This window comes from Siniperca chuatsi, linkage group LG14 (assembly GCF_020085105.1).
Source record: "Siniperca chuatsi isolate FFG_IHB_CAS linkage group LG14, ASM2008510v1, whole genome shotgun sequence".
NCBI lineage: Eukaryota > Metazoa > Chordata > Actinopteri > Centrarchiformes > Sinipercidae > Siniperca > Siniperca chuatsi.
The window spans coordinates 5,142,283-5,154,812 of NC_058055.1; the positions used below are offsets into that span (position 1 = coordinate 5,142,283).

The 12,530-nt window shown below is 38.4% G+C and overlaps 1 protein-coding gene across 1 annotated transcript; it reads right to left on the reverse strand.

Annotated features, from left to right (window-relative positions):
* Nucleotides 1-437: 437 nt before the first annotated feature.
* mogat2 (monoacylglycerol O-acyltransferase 2) lies at nucleotides 438-10,084 on the reverse strand. Its single transcript, XM_044222878.1, has 6 exons — nucleotides 9,887-10,084; nucleotides 8,129-8,307; nucleotides 2,507-2,711; nucleotides 2,097-2,271; nucleotides 1,617-1,816; nucleotides 438-1,133 (listed from the first exon to the last, which is right to left on the reverse strand). Exons 1-6 carry the CDS (start codon nucleotides 9,987-9,989, stop codon nucleotides 979-981), a joined length of 1,017 nt encoding a protein of 338 aa, XP_044078813.1. The 5' UTR covers nucleotides 9,990-10,084; the 3' UTR covers nucleotides 438-978.
* Between the last annotated feature and the right edge of the window lie 2,446 nt (nucleotides 10,085-12,530).

Below are 12,530 nucleotides of genomic sequence, written 5' to 3' on the forward strand. Positions count from 1 at the left end.
TATTTTAGGGGCTTTTCTCTAATCTTTGCTTTTTTGTGAAATACTGGATAATTTGACCTCTTTCAAACAGTTATTTATATATAACTGTAAATGAAACCATGTGAACTCATAGACATCTGAAATGTGACAAGGGACCCCAACTGCTTTTTGTAAGGGGTCACAAGTCAAAAATGTTGGGAATCACTGGTTTAATCTTCATTTTTTAATGTAAAATCTTATTCTGAAAAGCAACTATGGCTGTGAAATAAATGTAGTGCAGTAAAATGTACAATACGTCCCTCTGAAATGTAGTGGAGTAGAAGTATAAAGTAGCAGAAAATGGAAATACTCAAGTAAAGTACAAGTATCTCAAAACTGTACTTTCCACCACTGAAATGTGGAACTACTGATTTAATGTCTCAAGGGCATATTATAGAAATGAAAGAAATACAGTTGAGTGTTGTATATAAGATATTTATTTTCCCTGTTTATTGCATTTGGAAAGAAACAGAATCCTGAAATTAATGGTGTTTTATGACAGTCTTTCCAAATGATTTTGCAACCTAAATTCAACCTATGACTCTGTTTGAGAATGTGTCAGGTCTTGCACAAAATCCAAAACCCCAGACAGATACCACAACTGGGAGATTAAGTGAGGAAAACTTGACTTGTGTCATTCATGTTCCCTCTGAACAATTTCCTACACAGCCCTGAAAAGTGACAGCAGTCTGAATGAACAGCCCGGTTTCAGTAAATGGATACATAAGTATTTCCATTCTGGTTGGTGTTCTCTCATACAGTCGTTCTACCTTATATAAACAGATACAACAGTATGTATTGTTGCAGAACCAATAACAGTTTAGTCATCTTTAATTAAAAGGCCAGTTAAGAGCAAAATCAGGCTTACAGAGCCAATCAAAAGGTACAATTATCTGAGTCTGCAGCACCAGAGCTTTACAAATAAATAGGCATTTAAATCCACTCCATCATCAGTCCACTTTAGACAATGTTCAGGTGTGTGTCCTTGTCGACTCCATAGTTGCCTTTGTGCTCCTCAAACAGATTGCTGAGTTCATCCATGTACAGCTGATGAAGGTCATCAAGTTCCTCAGCTGTTGGCTTCTCATTCCTCTCCACCCTAATTGGCCGTCCAACTGCAGAGAGGTGACAAGGTGAAGGACAACACACTCCATACTTTCTGATTTGCAAAATGGTATGTTTGATGCTATTGGACCTCTGTTTATTTCAGATTTGATTAGGGCTGCATGCCAACCAGTTATAGAAGGTGTTAGTGTGTGTCACTGTTGCTAAGTGTGGCTGTAGCAGACAGGGCCATATCCATGACTTTCTCTGCCAGGCTGACAAATCCTGCTCTTTATCTGACTAATATTTCTTACGTTCACTGAAACTCTCTTTGCCAGCTTAGTGACATTAGATGCTTCTGCCAAAATCAACAGCTGGTTGGGAAAAACTTGCGCATAGATAATGTAGCTCAGGTTTTTGCCTGCCAGACAAAGCAATGCATACTTTATTTGATATACTGCGCATGATGTTTACAGTAATTTGACACAATTACACAGAATCTATAGATTAAAGTAACCAGTGAAAGTGATAGATAAGCAAAGTTGTATACTCGCCTACTGTATTGATGGGTTTTCTGTAGGGCACGAGACCAAAGGAGTACTGGAAAATGCCACGTGCATGGAAGAGAGGCAGGGAGATACCCATGATGCTTTGCAGCCGTTCCTGTATCCATCGAAGCCAGGTTCCTCTTGGGTTTTCCACTTGATCAAACACTTCATTCTCTCCAAAGGAGAAGACTGGCACCAGATGAGCGCTAAAAAAGATTTTTAATAAAAACGTTGTTTAATTGATTAACCAATATCATCCAGCATTTGAAATCCTTGTGTTTTTCATCATTTCTTTCATTCTAAATTGATCTTGTAACGGCCTGTGTGCTTTCCCAGGAACTTCTAAGTGAGGGACTTGAATAAGCCTCTGTTTTAAGAGGCCACGCTCAAGCCACAAGAAACCTTTCAATAAGCTATAATACCTCGGAGAATTAGCTGCATTTAACAGAAAACTTTCCTCATTCCCACAGGGCTCTCTGCTCTTACCCATGCTCCATGGCCATTTTGATGAAACCTTTCTTCTTGGCCAAGAGTACATTGTAGCTCCCAGGGTGGGCATCAAGGGCCTCTGGGGCCCCACCGACTGCTATTACAACAGCGTTACCACCACCCCTTTGGCAGAGCTGATATCTGGCGCTCTCTTTGTCAGAAGGAATCAGACCTGCAGTGTTGTAACAAAAAATAAGAAGTGATCAAAATGATATACAATGATCAAAATGCTATTATACTAAGTCAAATAATACCTTAAATGCTATAAAATATAATATAGTTATACTAGCATAATACATCTGATAATAAATAATTCATCTTTACGCTGTCTCTATACTCAGGTGATTTAATGAGACAGTTGAATGGGCAATCAGATCGAGTATGATTAAAACATCTCTGGCCCACACCTGCACACATGATGTAGTCCCTGAAGAATGGGACTCTGAACCAAAGGGGCAACATGAGCAGGTAGCTGGTGAGGCCAGGAAACAGTTGTTTGAAGCCTGTAGCATAGGTGCAGAAGTTGGCAAAGGCTCCAGCCACCAGCACGCCATGGGGATGGAAGCCCATTACATAGTTATGCCTGGGGTCCAAGTCAGCTGTCTTCACCAACTGGGAGGAGAAAAGAGAAGAACGTTGTGAAAATGAAAGTATTAGTGTCGGTCCATTTTTGTATCTGAATATGGATCCATAATCATGTAGGTTAATCATGTAGAATATTTTATTTCCGATCATCTGATTCTTCCTAAAAGAGCTGACACAGTTGCATTGTGGCGGCCCAGCTGGCTGCAACCCAAACATGTGCCTCGATATCCCAGTTTCAACACTGTCGTTGACCCTCTCTCATCCCTCCTGTCTGTGGCCTCTGCAAACTGTCCGGAAACATTTAGAACCAGCCTACTGTAAGATACACTTCCCCTCTTACCCTACAATGACCTCAGGGGTGGAAAGTAACTAAGTACATTTACTCAAGTACTGTATTTAAGAACTATTTTGAGGTACTTGGACATTTACAGATTTTACATAAAGAAATGTATGATAAGATTATATAATACAATGCATTGTTAAATAATAAACCAGTTGTTCCCAACCTCTCTGGCTTGTGACCCCTTTAAAAAGCCTTGTTTTGTTGGGGCTTCTTGTCACGTTTCTCATGTCTGTGAGTTGTTAGCAGTTTCACCAAAGAGTGATTCCCTCTTTAAAGTCTCAGATAGTTTAATTGAAATAACTGAGGCCCAAAGAGGTAAAAGTATTCAGTATTTCACAAAAAAGCAAATATTTGTGTAGCAGAACTTTTTCTTCACTCCTCTCCTATTAATCATCTCATGACCCCTCAGATTTATCTGGCGACCCTTTGGAGGGGCCCAACATGTAGGTTAGGAACCACTGAACTAAACTACCTAACTGTATATAAAGTAGTAGTAGTTAAAACTAGCACCACCTCAACCAGCTACAACAGTAAAACACTACTTACACAATTATGCATCATATTAACAATCTAATAATTTTATAGTATATAATAATATGTCAGTCACAGGGGCCTCGCTGCACCTCTACTGCAAAAACCACACACAGCTATAGAAGTCAGTGTATGCAGAGTACAGTGTACCTATGACCAGTCCGTGAGGTTATGTTGTTCCTGTACCATCTCTATGTGCTTTATATAAATTTTTTCACTATCTTCTCCTGAACCACTGCACTTTCCACTGTCAATAGAGTGGTCATTTCCAGTATAGACGACCCCATTTCTGCCTAAACAGATTGTCTGCCATTTTGAATTTTTGGCAAAGCATATTTTTTTTACCTCTGCTCCTACAAATTTCACCCATTTTTCTAAATTCAAAATATTTGAAAAATAAAATGTCATTAGTTTTTTCACATGCTATACCAATTTCTTCTAATTGGTTGCCAAATTCTTATACAGTATGTGTGGCGTATTTGACATAAACTGTCGCAGCTCCTACAGAAAAAACAGTCTGACATTTTGGGAAATATGCTTATTCGCTTTCTTGCTGAGAGTTAGATGAGAAGATTGATACCACTCTCAGACATTAGAGTGGTATCAATCTTCTCATCTAACTCTTGGCTAAAAGGCAAAAAGGTATCAAAACCCATTGTTTATTGCATTGCAATAAAGGTAGGTAGCACAACAGCAACATGCTAAGGTTCCAGTAGATGGGCATACCTCAGTGGTTATGAGTCTGACTCTTGTGTAAAGCCCTGATATTCCTGAATGGATTTAGGTATTCTCCAAAGTAATGGCCACCAACTGCCAATCAGCATGATATTCTAAATCAATGTGTATTTTACTGCAGATCCAGACTCAGAGGCAACGTAAAAATGTCTAAACTTATTAATAAACCACTTTATTAAAATAACCTGAGTAAAGGATTGCCAATTCTTGGCAGATGTGCTCTGTTTGTCCTTTAACTTCAAATGAATTTACATCATCATCCTGTCTAAATATGTGGTGTTCTCTTAAAAAGCGAGTGAGCACACATCAGCTGGTGAGTTTTTAGTCTGATGATGGTGTAATTAGAAACGGTGGGAAAAGACACCAATGGAACTAATTAGGCTTTCTAAGGGGCACTTCTTCTCTTTACACTTTCACTGACTCTTTGTTTCAGACTTAATGTGGCATAGAGTCAGATGATACTGGAAATGATTCACTTTGAGCTGCATACGTAGGATCAGGGCAAAACAGGGAGGTTTTTATACGTGGAAAGGACTGTATTTATCTTTACGGAGAGAAAAAAAAGTAATGAAACAACATCAATCAATATTTTAGAAAAATCTCTTGTTCAATTCCAACACTTGCACTTGCATGTCAAACCTCTCTATGTCTTCTCAAAATGTATTTTGTCAACTACCTAAAGAAAAATGTGAAAAATGATCAAAGGTTTCTGAATCTAATCATCTAAACAGAAAAAGTCATCAAAAAAATATTCACAAAATATATTTTTATTGTTTTTATAGTATTATTACTTCTGTACCAGTCTTCTCCTGACTTTTATTATTATATGGTGCTGCTTTTATGGTGCCCCCTGCTGTATCTGCTTTATCATATCTTGTCTTGGCTTTTGTTATTATACATTTTTTGTGTTTTATTGCTCGTATATTTTCCCCCTTGTTCTAATTTTTCCCCGCATATGTTATAGTTGGCTATAAACCCATTTTTAAATGTACATAAATAAAGTAGGATGATGATGATAGTAATAGTAGTATATTAAAATCAATTAAATTTCTGTATCATCTATATTTTAAAATGGAGTATTCTAATCTCAGATGTTTCCTGTCTTTTACTTAATTTTATTCTATGCTGTAAAATTATGTAGATGACCAGAATCTGATTAGTTCAGATCAACTCAACAGGACAATATGGATTACTATGTTATCGTTTATGGCTGTCAAGAGTAATTCAAGTAAACAGAAACATGACTAACTTGATACTCAGAGATACAAATGAGTCTGAATATCTCATGGAGGGGATTGCTTTTGAGATTCTGACCTTATATCCTTTTTAAAAGCAAATTTTAATCTTAGCTTGCCTGTTTCCATACATGCAGAAAGTATATATGTATATGATTTTTAAGACATCATCTATCATAAAATAGATCTCTAGTAAATATACAAAAATGGTTTGTAACAACCCTCAAGATATTTTATGCAGAGCTATTTTTTAAATGCTGTTGAACTTGTGTTGTTGTTGCACTCTGTCTTATCAGCACAGTCCATAGGTCTTGCTCAGGGGCAACCCCCGTTGACAACATCCACCCATGTAATGTAGCGGATGTTGTCAACGGGGGTTCTGTTCTCTGTCAATTCTTCAGATGGTACACCCATCATCAAACACTACTGTTGAATTTTATATAAAATACTGCGCTTTTCTTGATCAAAACCTGGTGATCAAATTGACCTCAAGTCATACCTGCACTACTCATGCATGACCACAAGAGGGACACAACAGGCTGCAAGAGAGAAGCTTGTACTGAACAGTCAGACCTCGGTGGCATCAGGGCCCCTTTGAACTGTTTGCGATGTCACATTAAAACCACTGCTAATTTATCTGAAACTGAAGTATAGATGCCAGGTTATCTCTGGTTTGAGCACTGATCTGCTACAAGATTAAACGAATAATTTGACATTTTGGGAAATGCACCTATTTGCTTTCTTGGAAAGCGTTGAGATGAGATCAAGATGAATTGATTCCGCTCTCATGTCTGTCTGTTAAATATGAACCTGGAACAAGAAGAACAGCTAGCCTGGCTCTGTCCAAAGGTAACAAAATCTGCCAACCAGCACCTGCAAATATGTGGTGTTCTTTTAAAAAACGAGTGAGCACACATCAGCTGGTGAGTTTTTAGTCTGATGATGCTGTAATTAGAATGGAACTAATTAGGCTTTTTAAAGGGCACTGCTTCTCTTTACACTTTCACTGACTCTTTGTTTCAGACTTAATGTGGCATAGAGTCAGATGATACTGGAAATGATTCACTTTGAGCTGCATACGTAGGCTCAGGGCAAAACAGGGAGGTTTTTATACGTGGAAAGGACTGTATTTATCTTTACGGAGAGAAAAATGTAAATGTTTTTTTGAAAAATGAATGCGTGATGATGTCATCGACAAGCAAATTAATGTATGACGTCATCTGGTGACTTTTACCGACTTTTGGAGTTAATGCTAGCTACTTTTATTGGAAAAAAGTTGGCAACTTTGCATAGTCCAGTAGAAGCGGCCAGGCCTCACTGACAAAAACACACAACTTTTATAACTTTATTCACTGATTTTGATGAAACTGGATGATGATGATGATGATACTTTATTGTCAGATCGAGTCTGAAATGTTTCTTGCATCACAGCAGCTCCATTTGCAACATCACAGAGATCATATTTTATGGAGAAAATATTTTTTCCGGTTTTCCCTCTGATGTCCTCCGGCTGCTCTGCCTCAGCTCTCGATGATTTACAGAGTTTCCTGATGGACAGATAGCTTTACTTGTTGCTAAGCAACCGCTAACTATCTATTGTTTTTCAAACCTAATTCTTGTCTCATTTGTGGTCTGATAAACAGTAAATTTATCAAATTCAGTTCCATATCACTAGTTTCACCAAAATCAGTGAATAGTTATAAACTTGTGTTTTTGTACAGTAATCCAGTAGTCAGTGATGCCCGGCCCCCCTCTCGCCTTTTTGCCACAAGTGGACTTCGCACGTGAGCAAAGCAGCAGATGTTCAAGGAGGTGACGTCCCAACTGAAGACCCGGCGTGATGAGAGCACTGACAGATCACATTTTCATTTTCATGTTGACCCCAAAAGAGCGTGGTGACATGTAAATGTAAATGCAAAGACCGGGGGTGCTGGTTCGCTAATTGCATTTGAATATTGCCCACTGACAGCAGGTTAAGTCTTTGAAAAGAAATACAGTTTTCATTTTCATTTTCAAATTGTTAGAAAATTTCATTTTCATTTTCATTTTGACTTAAATATTGCTTTTGCATAAATGGAAAATCAAGTTACATTGTTTATGTATGTAACATTTTCATTTTCAAATAACACATACATATTTGGAAAATTCTAATATTGTGGAATTACATTTTCATTTACAAGTTTACATTATCATTTGAATATAGTCCCGTATACGCTGCCATACAAATACACATAGACACGGCCTGCAGTACTGTCTTTAATCAGACAACAAAAATGTTTACTGTAGGATCTGGGGAGGCTATGTGTACATGTAGAGTACATGACTATAGGGAACACAGGGGGAACACTGATCATCCATCAGTGGCCCATTTGCTGCCAAGGACTGAGATAAGGGCCAATGCTGGAACATAGCTGGAGATCAAAGAATAGATAAAATGAACTGGCCGAGCGAGATGTTCTGATGTCCTATTCTCTGACCTGCAGAGGCAAATCCCACCCCACCTCACACGGACTTTAGGGCGGCTTAATGGCGGTGAGTATACATAGCGATTGAAATGTATACAACATATATACAACAACTGTCTAAAAGCTGCCTCTCACCTTGATGGGAAAGTAATCCCGCATGTATTCCCAAATTCTGAGGCCACACAAAAAGGACACCCTGCGGCCTCCACGTGCAGGAGTGTCATAGTCAAAGAACCACCAGACAGCGTACAGCACACTGATCAGCCAGAAGCGAGTGAACAGCAGGTAGAAGAAGAGGAAGATGCAGGTGGGTGCTGAGGAGAGAAAGAATTTGTGTAGTGAGCAGCAGCTTTGCAGCAGCAAGAACATACTGTAAACAAGTGCATTTATTAAACTATCCATTCTGATCTGATAACAAATGTAAAACACACTATATGAATGGTTACTAGAAGATCATACTATAATACCATTTAGTATGCCAGAAAAAGATTTAGTATGTCCCAATACATAGTATGTCAAGTGTAGTATGCCAAAAGTACCAGGATGTCCTACTGCATCCGGTCGTATTTTGCAGTATGCAAGCCAGCATGCATTTCTGGCTGTTCTGACCCACAATCCTCTGCACAGCATGATTATAAGCAAGAGGGTCAAAGTTCAGGGTGCAATGTTATGACAAATTAGTATGCATACTGCATACAACAGTATGTACTTTGTGAGGGCAGCTGCGGTACGTACTAAAAGTAAAAAGAAAAAGTATGCCATTTAGAACGTAGCACGTGTTTGGCTGGAATTAGCCATTTTATGAATGGCGGCGTCTGCCAATGTCAATACAATTTAATATTTCACTGTGATGTAACAGTTCAGTTCATTTTTAGCTCAGGTATCACTGGTTTCTCTTGGTGCACACAGTCATCAGTGTTCAGTTGCCAAACTTCCTTTCAAAACCTTTTACATTATTGTATTAGAAATGGTATTTATGGTTTTATAATTGCATTCCATTTTTCATCTGATTTTGTGGCATATTTTGTGTTATCTGTCGTATGTTGTTTGTTTGTAACTCATTATTATTGCTGCCTATCTTGGCCAGGACACTTTTGAAAAACACATTTTTAATTCTACAGTTAAAAAAAATAAGAAGACAAATTGGTGTGAGGCTGATCTTTAGTATATTTATTGTCACAATAATCAATAAACTGTCAAGTATGACAAGCTAACTACACAGGACACACCTCCCACCAACTCGAGTCAGTTGTAACACCTGAACGCCACCTGCTGCGAATGAGAGTTTATGAAAAGCAGTCAGCAAGCAAGCAGAGAGATCCAAATAGACATGTACAAGTCGTGGATAAAAGGTTGAAAGCTTCTGTCACTTCAAGTGGGAGTAGCACAATGAAAACTCGACCAAACCCACTGAAAAAAATAGAACATGAACAATTCCAAGATGTAAAATCAGTTCAAATGAAAATATTTGGAACATGACAGGGCTGTGGGACAAAAATGGTAGGAACCACTGCTATACAACATCTGTCTTTCAGTAGGTGGACACATCGAGTTGGATGCTGACATGAAATAGTTTTGAAAAATATACAGTTGTCCTGGGGTCAGTTGATAGGGCAAACTCTGTGTGGAGGTGTAGACTGCACTCTGCTCAGGTCAGCTCTGCTCCCTCTTCTGGCAATCCAGCAGTTCATGTCACTTGTGACAACAGTTCTCTAAGTCTCATGTTTACTTACACTTTACCCAAGAGCAGCTATAGGCCAACATGTTTGAACACCTACTGTAAAGAAACGAAGAATGACTGTAGATTCGTACTTCATGAACAGTACCATCCCATTACTACTCCATCATTTCCAGATGTTTCCAGTGGACACACATATAAACATGCACACTCACCCAGGCCAAGGAAGGAGAAGACCCACTGCAGCACCGCAGCTGTCTGCAGTCTCCTGTGCAAGGGCATGTCCAAGGGGGCAAACTTAACCTTCATGTTTTCCATGAGAGAAGACAGACAAACCGAGGCACTGCAGCCGGTGGCGAAGTAGAAGAGCGAGTAAAGTGGGTCCAAAGTCTGAGCTCTCCACCATCACTTCCTATTGACAGTCTTATCTCAGAAACTCAATATAGGGTTTGATTTGTCAATCCATATCTATCACATCTGACTTTTGACCCTGCAAGGACGGAGCTGCTAAAACACATAGCAGAGCATTCAAACATGAACAACAACCATAAGTCAGTGGAAGAGGGCAACGTGAAAGGCCTTTTTTATGTTTTTTTCCCTTCCTGCACTGCATGGAAGGCACTCAGTGGTTAGCATGACTTTGTAATATTTTGGTCTATAATGTTGTAAAGGCAGCCCCATCTGGTTGAGCAATCACGTAACTGCATCTCAAGGTGATAGTGATAAAGGTCCTTTGCAGAGGTATAACACATTTCTTATCACATAGCTTCATTATCAGGGCTGTATGAAATACTTTGAAATTTTTTGAATATTGTTGAAAGGAAAGAGCATAGACCACAATCAAGGTGTGTGTAAAGGTTATCCAAGGTGTTGATGAAGAAAAAAGATAACAGGAGATAGTGAAGGAGCTACCCATGCCTTGCATCACCAATCAACACACACCACTAAGACAGACGCTCAGAGGAATGTAAAACCTTACATATTCTCTCTCTATATCTATATTCTTTATGTTTATCTTTTAATCTGTTTCCCTCATTAGCTTCTGTTAGATTGACATTTGCCAGGGCCATTTGGTATGTATGGCAGCGTATACGAGACTATATTCAAATGGCAATGTAAACTTGAAAATGAAAATGTAATTCCACAATAGCATTAGAATTCTCCACATATGTATGTGTTGTTTGAGTGAAAATGAAAATGAAATTTTCTAACAATTTGAAAATGAAAATTGCAATTCAAAGACTTAAACTGCTATAGGGTGGACAATATTCAAATGCAATAACCAAAACAGCGCCCCAAGTCTTTGCATGCTCTTTTGGGGTCAACATGAAAATGAAAATTAAATCTGTCAGTGCTCTCATCAAGGCGGGTCTTCAGTTAGGACTTCACTTGCTTGAACATTATTCACTGATTTTGGTGAAACTGGATGATGATGATGATGATGATGATGATGATACTTTATTGTCCAATCGAGTCTGAAATGTTTCTTGCATCACAGCAGCTCCATTTGCAACATCACAGAGATCATATTTTATGGAGAAAATATTTTCCGGTTTTCCCTCTGATGTCCTCCGGCTGCTCTGCCTCAACTCTCGATGAAGACCAAGGCTGCTTGCACCCCGCGGCTGACCCCGCCGGCCCGACCTTTCTCTTTTTGGATTATTGCATTTTCATTTTTACTCCTTTTAATTTTAACACATACACATGTGGAAAATTATAAAGCTATTGTGGAATTACATTATCATTTTAATACAGTCCCGTATACGCTTCCATAGGTATGAGTGCCATTCCGTTTTGTTTTGCCCTTTGATTACATCTTCATAAATTATTGAATTATTCAGTGTTTATCTACCTTTATTACCGCATTAACACTTTGATCTTGAATACTCAGTCAGTCAGTTAATGTTTTACCTGCACCCACTGACAAAAAACTAACTGCAGTTAAAGAAAAGGAAGACATAATGCCTTAAAGCCTGAGAGTGATTGTTGCTTCTAACAATGAGCTGTCAGCCTTCGTTATAAAAACCTCTATTTAGATAACATGCTTGTCTTTTAGATATCTTAGAAACTGTAGTCCAATGTGAAACAGGCCCTCAGGGAGTGTAATGAGTTGGCATTATTCATGTATTCTAGTATTTGTGGGCACAGTCTGCCAATAATGGGCAGTCTTTGTCACAAAGGCAATTTTGCATGAATCAGTAGCTTACATTTAACAGTGTGGACCTTTTTGTGGAATTCATAAGCTATATTTTACATAATTTTATTATACTTCATAACGCCCTTCCATGTAAAAAAACAACTTTGTATTAATTATTAATCATATTAAGTCTAATAGTGAACGGCAATGTTATCCCATTTCTCTTTTTTGAACCAATTCATCTGGTATCATAATATTTCTTTATCCTTAGTAATAATTTGATATGTCCTCCTAAAATATGTCTATATGTCTTTTATTTTTATTTAGGCTACATCAGGCAAGAACGTTTCTCATTTTTGACCACTCGTTTTCTCATTTTGTTTTATCAAATGTTAACAAATATCAAAATGTTGAGGGAAAGAGAGGCTGAGTGATGGCTGGACCATCCTCCTGTACCACCACGCAGTGTGCGTAAAACGCTTCGTTAAAGTCAAGCTCACAGTGTTTATCAGCCTTAAATCGGAAATCAATGTTCAAGTTTCAAAATCAAAGCAGCAGACCTCATTGAGTGTTTCTGGCTACAGCTATGTGACGTTAAGAGAATGTGCCAGCCTACATAATATAGGCTACCGTACATCCCTTTCAAAGTGCTTTGTTTTATTTTGGGTGTTCTTATTTTATGTATCATATTTCGTCAGTAGCCCACGGCTTTTAGGCTGCAG

Bases quoted from the DNA above. Each gene is read 5' to 3' on its own strand.
- mogat2 (XM_044222878.1), bottom strand. From the start codon at position 9,989: ATGGAAAACATGAAGGTTAAGTTTGCCCCCTTGGACATGCCCTTGCAC. The intron at 2,272-2,506 runs GTGTGGGCCAGA...ACAACACTGCAG, and splicing joins GGACTACATCATGTGTGCAG to GTCTGATTCCTTCTGACAAA. The intron at 1,817-2,096 runs GTAAGAGCAGAG...AATCTTTTTTAG, and splicing joins AAAATGGCCATGGAGCATGG to CGCTCATCTGGTGCCAGTCT.